The sequence below is a fragment of the Sparus aurata genome, chromosome 9, assembly GCF_900880675.1.
Source record: "Sparus aurata chromosome 9, fSpaAur1.1, whole genome shotgun sequence".
Classification (NCBI taxonomy): domain Eukaryota; kingdom Metazoa; phylum Chordata; class Actinopteri; order Spariformes; family Sparidae; genus Sparus; species Sparus aurata.
This window is the reverse complement of record NC_044195.1, coordinates 5,173,756-5,189,059: the sequence shown is the minus strand read 5'-3', so window position 1 is coordinate 5,189,059 and position 15,304 is coordinate 5,173,756. Positions and strand designations below refer to the sequence as shown.

Sequence of the window (15,304 nt, the reverse complement as noted above, 5' to 3'; positions counted from 1 at the left end):
TCAGTACATAGAATCCAACAAATTCTGGTATTTCTTAGCACACCTCAAGTGTTTGGAGTGTTGCATTGCTTATTTAGCTAATTCTGTATCTGTGATGAAGTTGCTGTTCTATCCTTCAGGGAACTAAGGTTGATGTATTGATCTTCTGATGGCGTGATCACTTTGGGTTTGCCTGATCGTGCTTTGGATATGACAAATCAAGTTTCTGCAAAGCATTTTAGAGTTCCATGCACTGCCCCCTGAACTCCTGACACTGTCACTAACTGTCCATTTCCTCATATATTGTGATAATTTCCAGGTGTATACGACAGTATTAGAGTTTTTAAAAGTGGTGTCAGATCCCACAGTATGTCTTTGCTTAATTTATACAATTTTAGCTAAAAAGTTCAATTACGGTTGGTCATGTTTATTTATATTGCTATTTTTTATTTCTTGTATATTTTATAATACGATAGATCATGAAGTTATGTACGTCTTGCATTCACAAAAACACCAAGTCATTTTCAGCAGCCGGGTTACAAGTAATGGGTCAAAAATAATTATTTGGTCCAGGAGTAGCAGAACATTTTTCATCCAGATGGTTAGAGACATAAAAAGCCTTCAGAACGGCAGAACGTATTGTTATTCGACCTTCTCTGTTTTCAGAGAACATACCTTACCTCTGTGACGCTGTAACATAAAGCTAGGGTTAATGGTTCCCTAGAGTAGCAACAAAAGAGACAGAGATTGTACAAAACAACACTTCTTTATTGTTGTACAGTATGTAATCTTGGTAAAGTTTTTTATGTAACAGCAGTTGTTAATAAATCATCTGAAACCCAACAGCCTCTAATTGGGCAAGGTCAGTCTACTCCCATCAGCCCTCTGACCTCTACAACTCAAAAGCAGGCACATTCCTCATGCAAAAAAAAGCTGTGACATGCATTTTTATTAAAAACCCTTTTGTGTACCCATGACCCCACCCCCCACCCCGGAGTAACCCAAAGAACCAGAACTCCACAGTGAATTCTGCTCAGTGAATCTATGTCAGTGTGTAAAGAGTCCAGGTAGTCCCTCCCCTGCTCCCGTTACAGAAAATAGAAACCAGAAATCTGACTGTCTATATTACAAGTAACGTGGTGCACAAAGCACCTCACCAAAGCAAATAAATGTACAGACGTCCTGAGACCTCCATAGTGATGCAGCCTGTTGTACTGTTAGTGTCAGGCTGTTGTCTCGTACCAGCATAAAGCTCAGTGGTTGGCAAAGAGGTTGTACATGAAGAAACTTGTGTGTTGATGATATGTTTCATGTGTGTGCTACATAAGAATTGGGAAGGTTACACTCGGTCTGGAGTGCATCCAGTTATCTATTTAAATAGTAAACCTTCCTCCTCAGCCTGTTTCTCTTCCATCCCTCAGTCACAATATATTTCCTCATTGCTTTCGTCAACAAAAATAAATAAATCCACACCCTAAATAAATACATAAATTACATTTTAGGTAAAGGTGCGAGTGTTCTCTGTAGGTGACATTGATGGCTTTCTATGTTAATTTTGATCCAAATGCTTGCCTGTCTTGAACAGGTGAAGGACTTTAGGGAGGTCCATGTCTGTATATGGAGAAGGCACGAATGGCTAGATGGCTAAAGCTCAGGAGTGATGTGGGAGTCTGCTATACAATCTGATAGGCTGGTTGTAAACAGTCATGATGGTGATGTTATATATGGGCGGGCTTTATGAAATATGCATTTCCCCAACTTTTCCCATTTTGTCTATAACACAACTGCTAGCTCAGACGTTCCAGATGGTTCACTCTCAAATAGAAGCATTTCTGCCCCATTACATGTTCATCTACTGACTAGACTGTGTACTTCAAAGTTATGTTGACTTCAAGAATATGTGTTTCTGTTAGAATTTGAACCAATTCAAATAACTATGTTTTTTGCAAATACGAGAGATGAGTATGTATATGACTCGGAAGAAATGGTTCCATGTCAGCTGAGTGTTTACCTCCACCAGCCCAGAGGCAGATGATCGCATATCTTTACAAATAATCCCACTGATGACGCAAACTGGCTTTCCAGGTGAGGTGACCTGATGTGACTGAGACTGACTGAAGAGTGTACATTCCCAGTCCCAGTGTGGTGGCTTCAATTATCTCTCTTGGTAAAGACGTTTCCCACTGAGATATGTGTGTTTGTACCTGCCCTTTGAGGAGACATCCATACTGATTTTAAAAAGCAATATTGTACGTACAGTTAGCAGGAAAGAGCTAAATTAGGTTTCAGAGATAAATGGAACCAGTTAAAAAGCTGTGCTCTGGTTCTGTGTGTGCCAGTCGCTGCAGGGGTCAGCTGATGCTACTGAAGTGTTGAAACTGTAAGACAAATTGTGCTGCTTTAGTTCTGGTTGATTAGTGTAAAGTTGTCCTTCACACTGATTTGCTGACATCTGGCATTGCGTCTCAGCCTCCCAGGTGTGTTTCTGACTACCTGTCTTGCCTTCTAGCATTTTCTGCCTGACATATCACTTCCTGTGTGATAAGGACCAGCTGTCTGTTTCCTGTTCCATCATCCGGTCATCACTTTCTCTGATCTTATCTTGTGATACCACTTTTACATCTCTTTCATTCTCTGCCACTCTAATGGAGCTTCTGCTCCGTTTTAAAACGTTCATAATGCTGGCTCCTCTTCATCAATGAAGCTGATGTGCTCTGTGGAGGTATTGGCATCCTCTGCCTGTTGTCCCCACTCCTGCATCTCCAGCTCCTGAGGATAAGTGACAGGTCTGGCCTCCTTGTGGTGCAGCTGTGACCTACACCAAGGTGGAGTCTGGTTATCTCCCTGCCCTCTCCTTGCACTAGCAAAGTCCAGAGACAAGGGCAGGGAGTGGGAGGATGGATGGAGGGAGACAGTAGGGGATACGAGAGGGATGGAGGGGAAAGGCCTCAGCCGAAGATCTCCAGGGGAGGATGTGAGCGATGGGGGAGCAGAGCAGTGGGAGGACGGCGGAGGAGGGGTGTCCTGTAAGGGAGGCGGCGGGAGCAGGTCTCTGTTGGCACAGCTGCCAGGTCGGGAAAGGTGGGGGCCTTGGCAGGGAGAAAGGGATGGTGAGGAGGAGAGAGACATGGAGAAGGAGAGAGAAGGTGAAGGGGTGTGAGAGGCCATGGGAGGCTGCTCCTGCAGCGGGGGCAAGAATACCCCATTACTGGAGGAAGCGTGGGGGCTTTGGGGGACTGGGGATCCCTCAGGAAGTTGGTCCTCAGGTGAAGGGAGGTTGGGGTGAGTGTGGCCCCCTGGGGGTTTTGGTGGGTTCTGTGGTGATGCTGAAGAGGATGGATTAGGCCTTTTTGGTGAATGAGGAGTTGGGAGAAGGCATCCTGGCAAATCTACACCTTCTGTGTCACCACTGTCCAACAGGGAATGGTTATCAGGTCTCTGGAGGGAGCAAGATGGGGCTGCGGTTGGCAACATGACACAGGTACTTGCTGATAGCTGGCTGGCATTGCAAGGGGGTGGGGTTAAATTTGGCATCATGGTCATTAGGATTGGTGGTGATGCTGTTTGGAGGAGGGGCTTAAGCAGGCGTGTCATTTCCTGTAGCTCCTGACTGAGCTTGGAGACTTGTTTAGAGAGACTGTTCATCTGTATGGTGAAGAGACAGACAGTGTTAACACACAAACACACACACACACACACACACATACGAAGATCAAACCATTCAAAACTTTATCAAGTTTTTTTATAGCTCTGAATGACAAATATTTTAAGTATGGTATTATCTTTGGAGAAAGAAACAGCTCTTTTGTGGAGAAAATAATTTGAGCCTTGTGATAAATGTGAAACAGGCATAATGATCATGTTTGAACCAAATCAGCACTCACCTCATCAGTTAATTTAGACACACTGTGCTTGATCTCAGAGTGCTCCCGAATTCCTACACACAACACAAACACATATGCATAAACATTAATCCTTCAGGTCAACCTCAACACAAAATACTACTTTGTGAGAGGTGGTGTGTGTGTGTGTGTGTGTGTGTGTGTGTGTGTATTACCTGGGTATGGGGAGGGGGGTGCTGCCGGTGACAAGCTAGGGCTGAACTCAAATTTCTGTGATGAGTTGGAATTGCTCTCTGTTTCAATGCCGTCCACGAATCTGCAGAAAAGAGGGATTAAAAGTAAGAAAAAGCACACGGGAGAGGAATGTAAATGAGACTGGGGACTTAAAGAGCAGTAATTAGTGTATCTGTGTTGGTTGTACAGCATTTTTATTTAAATATAAAAAGCACTTTCTCAGCAGCTTTTGTTCACACACCACTGCACCACTGTGCAGTCGACATGCTGTAATTAATCTCTGTGCACACATGGGCACAGTTACTTTCCATGTGCACACATCATCTTACAGTGTGAGAACCTATTCACCCTCCAACAGCAGCCAGGCTCCATGTCAGCCACCAGTACTATAATCTGCTGGTTACCATGGCAGCCACACACCTATGCTGCAGCGTATTTGCAGTTGCTCCTCTGGCTGTGAGGCAGTGTGTGTGTGTGATCTAGTTGATTTAATCCTTTTGATTATTTGTCACACTGGGTTACTTCTTTTCCAGCGATCTGTGTGTGTGTGCAATGTTTATCACTCTCATTGTTGGGACATCAATCAGCTACACAGTGACATTGTGGGGACCTGCTTTCCTTATGGGAACCAAAAGCAGGTCCCCATAAGGTACATCTTTTTTTTTCATTTTCGGGTGAAGACTTGTTGAGGTTGGGTTAAAGTTGAGTGTTTGGCAGGTGGTGGTTATGGTTCAGTCTCCAGTAAATGAATGCAGGTCTGTGTAATGTCCTCAACAGTGACTGAAACATTACTCACCTCGGGCTGAGTTCAGGCGGCACGCTGCTAAAGCTGACCACCGGTATCTGCAGGGTGGTGGGGCGGGAATGCTCAGAGGGAGCGCGGAAAGGTCTGGGTGGCAGGAGAGGGGAGCGCAAGGGCGAGTTGAGCCCCCTGCTGAGACGCAGCGGGGAGCGAGGAGCGCAGGACACAGAGCTCTGCTCCTCGTCACCCTCCTCATCCTCACGGATCGATGGCAGCTTCTTCACCAAGCCCCCGTTACTTTCCCAGTCCACCTGAGAGACAGAGAGTTTGAATGTAGTCACACTGAAATGATTTGAGCCATGACACCTGTTGTTACTCACAGCAACAGTTGCATCAGACTCAGTGTTGGGAAACTTAGTGCAGTGACATGGTTGTACCAGTGGGTGGCAGGAAAACACAAGAGCTGGTACTGTCTGATGTACTGAACACAGTGCTCACACCACTCCACCTGAACACACTCCATCTTCTAACAGAGTATTAATGGGACACAAAGTGAGCAAACCTCATTAGTTATCACATTCATTTTATATATTTTTTGAAGACTGTTGAGCACCTTTCCTTTTATAGTTGGGACATTTTAGTTGAAGGGGTTGCAGATTTCCTCCAGAGAAAAAGGTGATGTCAAATTTTTGAATAGGTTGGTGTGTCTTGCTTTTCGTTCCAGTGGTTTCTAGGGGCTGCAACATATGTTCTTTGTCATTGTTGAATAAAAGTTGATTATTTTCTAGATTCATTGATGAGTTTGGTCAACAAAATGTCAGAAAAAGAAACAAGTTGATCAGTGTTTCCCAAAGCACTTTTATCGGCTTTATTGATAGTACAGCTGGAGATATGACAGGAAACGGGATGAGAGAGTGAGGGAGAGACACACGGCAAAGGGCACCCAGGCCGGGACTCGAACCCGGGGCCACTGCAGCAAGGACAAAGCCTCTGCACATGGGAGGCCTGCTCTACCAACTGAGCTAAACGGCGCCCCTACTTTTGTTTTCTAACAAACACTCTTACAAACACTATTACTATTACTATTACTAAAAACTGAAACTGATTGGCTGATCATTAAAATAGCTGGTAATTAGTGGTTGACAACTAATTGATTGATGCTTTTGTGGTTTCAAATCCAAAAATAAGATGAGATAATTGAGACCCTAACCATAAACAAAACTGATCCCTCACTGGGGAAATTCACTTGTTAGAACGGCTCAAGAGTTTTTAAACAAACAAATCAAGACACAAAAATAGAATAACATAAATGAAATAATAATAAAACTGTATACACCCCATTGTACCCATAACTGTAATACAAATGGTGTGTAGTAATATACCATAAACGTATAAATACTTCAGTATCTCAATTCATGGCACTTTCCCCCTCATGTCACTACTGTTATTATTTTTATACCTTGGCTTGCGTGGAGTGCTGCTGTACTATTCAAACGTGTCAAATTTGATATTTTATTATTTATTTTCTCGGACTGAAACCTTTTTGTCCTATGTTTCTCATGACATATGGAGAAAACTGGGCAAAATGAAACAGGCACTATTATGTAGAGTAAAGCATCTGTAGTGCACCTCCAGTCCTGTGACTCTAAAATGCAACAATAGTAAGATAAGTTTCACGTCTTAGGCTGCTGCCATTACAATGAACTATAGTCATTAACTTAAGGACCTGATGAGACGTCAGGAGAATTTGCCAGACAAGCAAAGAAGCCTGTCATGCTACATTTAATACAGACTGCTGCGTCTAATGTTTCCTCCTCACATTTTCCCACGCGCGTGCATGCACACACACACGCAAAGTCCCCCGGCATTTACACTTGTCCCTGTTCCCCATCAGCTATGTCCCTGCTTATGAACTGAATAATTTAGGCTTACTGCAGTGTTGATGCTGGGCTGCTGAAACTTCCACAAGACTGGCTTAGCAAAACAGGACTCTGTCTGAGCTAAAATACAACAACATAGACTACAACAAGAGCAGAAAAGAACATTTATATTGATCAAATGAGATGTTCCTTGATGTTTGGTGCTCATGAGTGTGTTGGTGTGACGTGTCAGTCTTACTTCATATACATTGTGTCTAAAATATAATAGAGATTGAGTCTACCTTCAAACAAATTCATTACATCACCATTAAAAACATCCTCCTCAGTGATGACAGTTTATCCTGCCTTTATCCTCAACTGTCTTCAAAATAATCACATGTGCCCTAACATACAATGACTGGTGCAGTGAGTGATGAATGTATTATATATCTCATCATGCAGACAAGCCAACGCCCCAATGCTTTTGCTTTCCCCCTGCTCTCTCCCACTCTGAGCCTCACTCCCTCTCCTCACCCTTTAATCAACTCCCTCTCTTCCCCCTCAGTCCCTGCCTGCTCAGCATACTCTCATTTTTATCTTCCTCCCCCACTGCCCTCCTCTCAGCCGACCCCATGCTACCGTAATGTATTTTTAGCTCACTTGTTCTAATCTTAGCTCCCAGATCTGGAGGAAACCAAGGAGCACTCTGCGATGCGGGGGCGTGATAAGTGTGCACTTGCCGTGTGTTGGCGTTAGACTTGTCTGTGTGTGAGTGTGTGGGTGTGCAGTTTGCATTTGCCTCATGCATACATCTGAGAGCAGGCACGTGCACAACTGGATGTGTATGTAAGCTGTGCATGTGCTCTCAAGGACAAGAATGAACAAAGTGCTTTTTCTTATTTTGGTGCAGCAGTGTGTCTGGTGTGTAAAGTACATGCAGGTGCAATATGTTCCCCCGGTCACATCTGTGCTGCAGAGATTGAACAGCACAAGAACATGGGCTACAATATGCTGTAATTTCCCCCTCTTTCCATAGCACGGCTCAGTGCACCCAGTGGACTGGTTGTTCTTGCACATTGCATTGTTTCGCCGAAGGCTCAGGGGTCATGACAGTCAGTCTGCAGCCTGTGAATCAGCAGGGACAGTCACTGAAAACACAACCATCACTTAGATGATGATCTTTTGTTCTTTTCTTTGCTCGGTAAACCACATTTGGTACTCCAACATTTCAGTTTTTCCTCTCCTGTAAGTAATGCTTTCTTGTATTTCTAATCAAGTCTGCGCTGGACAAAACGTTGCTGTGATATAAGCATGGTCATATCATCCTTCAACCCTTCAGACTGCCTCTTGCAGTGTTCACTGAGTAAAGAGGTACAAGATATGTGCATGATTTTCCCTCTATTTTGCAGCAGTCTTTCCTCACATACATATGCATACACACTCTCCTGGGGTGTTGGTATCAGTGGGGTTTTGCATACTTAAACACGATGGACATCTGCAACCCAGACTTAAGATATGGGCAGCAGCTGATGTATTTTGAATCACGCATCCTCTGGGTACTGCTACAGACACATGCTGATATGTGCACACATTTGCACATTTGCATCTCCCTCACACTCCGCAGTGTGTGTGCTGTGCCTTGGAGAAACAATCGGCACTGCAGTGGAAAAGGAGGACTTGAGAAAGAGCAAAACAGAAAATGAGATGCCAGAGTTCCCCCCTCCCCCCTTGTCTGTCCTCCTCCTCCTCCTCCTCCTCTTTCTTCTCCTCGGCTGGCTGGGCTATTTATATCGAGCAGGATCCAATCTTAGCAACAGCTGCGGGCGACTCAGCCAGTCAGGGACAGCCCGTGCTTCCCCCCTGCACTATTTTTAGCAGCAGGACAGCTTCAAACAGCAGCACTGAGCTATTCTTGTCCCTGTGTTTTGCTCCCTCTGCTGCTGCTGCACCAGCCAAAGGCATAGGTTGTGTGTTTGTGTTTTATAGCGGTAGTTAAAAAAAAGCACTTCAAGGCTAGGCTTGTGCACTTGTGATGTGTGCACAGATCTGTGTGTGAATGTTAAAGAAGTTGTTGAGAAGTCATGCATACCTTTTGTCCATTAGAGCTCTCTTAATGTGAGTGTCTACTCAGGCTATTACATTAGCACCATATAACACTTGATTTACAATTTGCACTTTCACGGCTGCACGTGGAGTGATGTGACTGATTTGCAAATGGCTGCCTCCGTAACACTGAAGAAAGGTATGCAGGTGGTGTTAGGAATGTCTGTAGATGGTGTGTAAACACATATAGGCCCAGTACATATCATACAATTATGGCAGTGTAATGCTGCCTCAATAGCTAAAAAATATTAGCAACATTTTGTTGCAGAACTTCACTCTTTTTATGAGATTCTTTTCATATTGTAACAATATCTTTATTATGTTATTATGAAATATTTTCTTCCTGTTACCTTATACCAGGTCATTAAACTTTGACAAGAAATTGTTCTTGGTGCAGTAACACATTACTTTTCTTGTTATATCACAAAAGGTCTTTAATATTTTGTTTTTATGACATGTGTTGGAATGTGACTGGTTAAAAAATATCATAACTGGTTAACATATGGTTCAAATGTTATTTGATGGTTTGGGACACAGCTGATTGAAGTACCATCCATCCATTACTGTGTCTGTACTGCCTATCCTGCACAGGTTGGCAGGAGCCCGTTCCAGGGTGACAGCTGGGCACACACTGGAGTGGCCACATTGTCTCTCACAGGGCTGTTATGACAAACACATTTGATTGGGGTTTGTAAGTGTGTGTTTTAACCAGGGTAAAACTATATTTAAAACTTAGAGTAGAAAAGAAACAACCCAAGCAGTGTGCTGTCTCTGGTCCAGGCAGAGTTGGAGAGGTGATGGTGCTGATACCAGGTACTGAATAATTCATTCAGTTGGTTACATCATTGAAATATAGCCACGTAAGGTGTGATATGTGGTCAGGACTGAGGTTTGGACGCTGGATGGAGGGTAGATTCTTGTTAAATACTTCAATTCCTGCAGTTCATTGTGCCAACACAGCAAACACAGCCCATGCTGATTACTCAAGGGCACCTAAACCAAATAAAAGCAACCCACAGCCATAATACATAAAATCAGATCACCATGTCAGATGGTTATGAATTGTGTAATGTTATCTCTCTGGGCTAGAGCTTCACTTTAGGTACTGCAAAGGCCCTCACATATACACCATTTGCAAGTATCAAGCCAGTTGATCAGGTTATAATGAGAAATGCTTTGTTTGAGATATGTTGATTTTGTGAAATACGGATAAGGTTTTGTGATATAACAAGCAAAGTGATTTTCTGTCCTAACAAGAAATGTGTATTGTATTATTTTTTGTATCCAATAATAACAGGAAAATCTGCTATCAACGCCAATTTGTCTTTATCATTTAAAAATAGTCTTCTTAAATGCTTCTGAATTTCCACATTCTGACATAACGTCTGAGAGAATCTAACAACCCCATCATCCATTGCCACAAGGGGTCAGTCTTTTCAATTCAATTCAATTCAGGAGCAATTTAATATAAGAAAATGAAAAAAACACAAAACAGCAACAATTCCTTCACAGCCCTCTGTCCTTCAAGGCTCTACCTGACTGTATATACTCACATCAGCGCTGTGGCCTTCTCGCAGATTGTAGGTGAGGTCGTGTTGTATCTCGCTGATGAACTTCTGGGCGTACTCGGGGTAGAGTCGGAGGACCTCGCGGAGGCCCTTGAGGCTGATATACTGCAGGTCACAATAGGTCAGGGCTTTGACATTAGCGTTGGTCTTGATCACCTGCTCCTTGGTCAGGTAGTCTGAACCAATCAGATCTCCTTTACCTGGGAAGGTGCACCGACATAGAGACAGGTGTAAGACAAATAACACACTAATGAAAGAAAGACATATCTGCGCCTTTAAAGCAGTAACTCAGCGTGAGTTTATTTTTACAGTCTCCACCTGAAGGAATCAGGGAGGTTTGTTAAATAAATGAACCACTCTGAGCTGCAGATCATCAAAGAAAGAGGATGAAAGGAATGGACCTGCAAATGACTTCCACAAAGACAGCTGGGAGAAAGTGTTCCGGCTGTGTAATCCATCATTCAACCTGACAAAGGTGAACCTAGCGAACACTAACACAGATGTCTTGACAACTGAAAATGACATTGACGTGATGACATATCAATACTATCAAAGTGGCAATCAAAATGCAATCACTGAAAGCAGTTGAAATGGTCAGGTGGATCCACTAAAATAAGTTTACATGTACAGTGTGAAAGCAGTAGTAACAGTGCTTCAACTTTAAGCAGAGACAGGGTCTGAAAATGATTCAGCTTAATAAATGGAGCAGGAAGTTTGATCTGAAGTTAAATCACTGACAATCAAAAAAAAGGTGCAAGCAGCTGAACTCTCAGTTTAAGGAGAAGATTTGTTTGACATGCCAGTGGATATATGGAGGTGTTGCTCTAATCTACGAATCTATTTTCAGTCTAACCTCCAACTAGGATATTAAGTTTACTTCATTTGAGGCTCTGGTTTTAAAACCATCTTCATCAAGTAGTAACAGCCTTCTCCAGGGAACAGGCCTTCACCTGGTGGTAACCTACAGACCTCCAGGGGCTTACTCCCAGTTTCTAGAAGAATTCACTGAATTCCTTGCAGATCGTGTGACTCGCTCATATAAAATCTTAATTATTAGGGATTTCAATATCCACTTAAATAAACCTTTTGACCCTCTACGTGGGTCCTTTTGGGACTATTTCTGGCGTCATTCAGCTTTATCATGAACCTACCCATTCCAGTGGTTACACTGTGGAATTGATCCTTTCCCATGGATCAGATGTGTCAGCCCTGAATGTCGCTTCTGTCTCCTCTGCCGTGTTGGACCACTTCCTTATAACATTTGAAGCATCATTAGCCTGTCCTTGTGCAGGTGACACAAATGTTTTTACTTCTTGTCATATCAGCTCCGCATTCACAGCGACACTCAGTAAAAACTTGCCTGGGGTCTTGGCTCCATTTGTGACTGTGACTGTGGAAAAAATCACTAATGATGTTAACCCAGTACTTGTTTCTCTCCTTGATTCTGTGGCACCTGTCTCTACCAAGGAAAGACAACCAAAGAAATCTACTCCCTGGTTTGCTGATGAAACCCGAGAACTCAAGCAGGCCTGCAGGAAAATGAAACTAGCGTGGTGTAAATCAAATTTGGATGTTTTTTATCTTGCATGACGTGATAGTGTACTTCATTATAAGCGTGCTCTTAATGCTGCTAGAACAGTATAATTCTCCGGCCTAATAAAGAAAAACAAACGGAAACACAAAAAAAAGTCTGTGAGCTGTGCACCCCTCAATGCAAATGATTTCTTCGATCAAAATTAACTCTTCATCTCTGGCTTCAAATGAAAGTTGATTTTTAAACATCCTCCTGCTGATTCTCAGTTAGTCTCAGCTCTTAATACTTTAGAATTTTTCTCTCCTGAGAAATTGTCTAAACTTGTCTCCTCCTCTAAACCAACTACCTGCTTCCTGGACCAGGATGGCTCCCCCATCGGTTGTTGTGTTCAGGCTCAGAAAGTACCTATGTAATCATTCAGATTTTAAATTGTAAATATCAGATATGTTTGATATTATCAGGCAGCCCCGATGAGTCTGTGACACTGCACTAGTTCACCATAATCAGCTAACTCATAATCAGCTTCAACAACAAAGTGAAAACAAAACTGAGGAACAGCCTGATTGTCAGGCTAGTGTTCAGTTTAATCCTGAAGATGTCACCAGACTCATCATTGTTGAAGTCAAAAGAGTAAAAATATGACCAAGTAGGTTGGGGAGCATCTAACAAAGAAACACTGTCAAGTTCCTTAATGGATAGAACGACTGCTTTCATCATAGTAATGACTAAAAACGAAAGGATGTCTTAGCATCTGCTTCTTTGGTTATTCCCTCTTTTGACTGGTCTCTCATGAGTCATCCAACCTTTTAAGTGCAATACTAAATCTCTTGAATATACTCCATTAATATACAATATAAATGGAAATCACTCATGACACAACAATTTTAACGTCTCTTACTCTTTTTAATGTGATATTACAGTGAGAACCAATTTTCTTCTGGTTTTCCTTCAGCCACTCTCCTGCAAGTCTTTACCCGTGAGTATAGAAAAAAAACCTGTTGGACACTATCCACTATTTCTATAAAGCTAATCCTGTTTGGGAGGATTATTTTTGAAGGCCCTGATGAGGGGGCGAGTTTTGTAAGTAAATGTAATGCAGAACAGCTGTCAGTTGGCATTTCACAGAACAAATAAACCATTGGGAGAGACAAAGCTAGTGTGTTGGAGATAACAAATTCCTGCTCAGATTATTCGCCATCACCCTTTGTTGTTCAACAGAGCCACCATGACATCACCCACAGGCTTCTGAGGATCTAGAGGGAAGAAGTGGGGACCTGAAGCAAGCCTAGTTAAACAAGCCTACCTAGCTGGAAACTGCCAAGCTAGCTTAGGCTAACAAGCTGTGTTCACACATAAAGTTTAGCTAATTTAAACTCTTGTGAGATTGATTGTGGGTTTATTTGCCCCAAACAGCCAGAATACCTTATTGTACACGAACTGCAAGATAGCACGCACACAGATACCGAAGGAGTTTGTGTGAAGACAGTTTGAGAGGGGAGAGTGAAGATGATCTACTTAAAAAGCTAACTCTGTGCTCATCCGACTCCATGTGTTTATCCCTCTAAAGGCTCCAGGCTCTGCCCACAGCTGTTTCCTCCAGAGCCTGTGGGCCCCGGCAGCCATCTGCTTCGTAGAAAATGTGTGTAGGTAGCTGTCACTCCAAGAGTCCACTCCAATTACGAATTATGCATAACTTTGAGCCTATGTATTAAAACAAATAAATCATATGGAAATACACTCCTCGTACAGGTATCATACTGTGCGTGGGGGTTTTAGCCATCCAGACCAAAAACGTTTTCTTATAGGCTGCAACCATGTTTATTTCTGCTGTTAACATGGGCTCTTAAAGAGATAGACTTGCTTTTGGAACCAGCCCCAAGTGGCCATTCAAGGAACTGCATGCTTAGGAGCACACTCATTTGTGAGGCTTTTGATAGACAAAGCCCCTCTGATATTAGGGATAAAAGGCACAAAGCAAACAAAGACCGCTCCGGGGCTACACAGCCACCTGGGCTGAGAACAGACCATTTAGAAGAAGGAGAAAGAACAAGCAAAGAGGGGACAGAGACAGGGTAAAGCAGGGACGGGCTGTAACCTAAAATGGGTGATGGAGTGTGGAGGAGGACTGAAAAGAGGGAGGTTGAGAAGATGGAGGAAGCAAGAGAAAGAAAGGTGACACCCTTCGAAATTGAAGAGGGAATGAGTGTGGAGGCTGCCGCAGCCTGGCATGACTTGATTCAGGAAAAATAGCAGGGCGGAGTGAGAAAAGCGAAAAGAAAGGGTGGGCGTCACAGGGTGAGCAGGAGCTTAGAGTAGGCCATGTGAGCGATAGCAGCTATTGGACATGGTCCTGTACCCCTTCACTAAAACCTCCTCTACACCCTGCTGTCGATGCACTCAGCGCTGTCCAACCATCATCTGCAGCTTCATTTCTTAATCCCATCCCCCCCATATGTGCTTGTGCTACTTAATTTGGCATGATGGGGTTTTCACATGTTCTGTCTGTCTCTCTTGTCTTTTCACATCGCTCACACTTCTGCTCCTCTGCTTCTTTCTACTCCCACCGCCTACCACAGCTCAGCCTCAATTGTCTTTTGTCACAGAGATGATGGGTGGCAACAGAGTCAAGACTGTCAGCAGCATCAGGAAAAGCTTTTGCTCGTAATCACAGCAAAATGTTAAAGTGAGCAGGAGATGAATGCTTGAAAGTGGCATTTAAGAGTGTCTATTTGTCTAGTCCTTGATGCCTCTGTATGTGACTGTCTGAGTATAGGTGAAAAAGGAGGGCAGGGAACAAAAGCATTTGAAGGATTCTCATTTCATCGATGCCAGTGATTGAGCCTTTAGTATGCACTGCCTAAAGGCTCTTGCTCCTGATGTGGAATTTCAGTTTATGTTTTATACACTACTTGTCCTTTTTTGATATATATAAAAAAGACTTGTAGGCAGGATTTTCACAATGTGGCACTGCAGCTACTTTGAAAACCTAATGAGAGTGGCACAATGAAGTCATACCTCATCAAACTGGCACCAAACTTGCTCCCTCATCCAGTCATGCTAACAAAGTAGGAAGCGCGACATAGCAGGGGGTGTATTGAAATAAAAGGTCATTTTTTTTACATGTGTCACACACCATTCATTTAGTTCAAAGTCATACATCCCTCTATATATTAGACTGATTAGTGTGATTGTCAAGGTAAAGGTTAATTTAAGGCTGATGTAAAGGTTACGTAACCGGTCCTGTTTTGCTGACATTTTCAGAGAATATGTTTTTGTTAGTTGATTGGTCGAGCAGGTGCTGGCATCATCAGTAGGACCACCATGTTCCATTTGTCATGAATGGACTCACATGCTTTATACAGCCATTACAAGTGGACATACACCCAGTGTATAGGCTGCAGTCACTTCAGTTTTCTGATGTAGAAAAGTAAGATAGAATATAT

The 15,304-nt window shown here is 43.1% G+C and overlaps 1 protein-coding gene across 1 annotated transcript in view; it reads right to left on the bottom strand.

Moving 5' to 3' along the window:
• Positions 1-726: 726 nt before the first annotated feature.
• kcnh3 (potassium voltage-gated channel, subfamily H (eag-related), member 3) overlaps positions 727-15,304 on the bottom strand; it is a 177,258-nt gene continuing 162,680 nt past the window's right edge. Inside the window, exons 11-15 of the mRNA XM_030427642.1 lie at positions 10,313-10,527; positions 4,852-5,108; positions 4,037-4,137; positions 3,864-3,916; positions 727-3,624 (exon numbers count right to left, since the gene is read on the bottom strand). Coding sequence (XP_030283502.1) covers positions 2,653-3,624; positions 3,864-3,916; positions 4,037-4,137; positions 4,852-5,108; positions 10,313-10,527 — 1,598 coding nt within the window. The 3' untranslated portion in view covers positions 727-2,652. The remainder of the gene's footprint in view (positions 3,625-3,863; positions 3,917-4,036; positions 4,138-4,851; positions 5,109-10,312; positions 10,528-15,304) is intronic.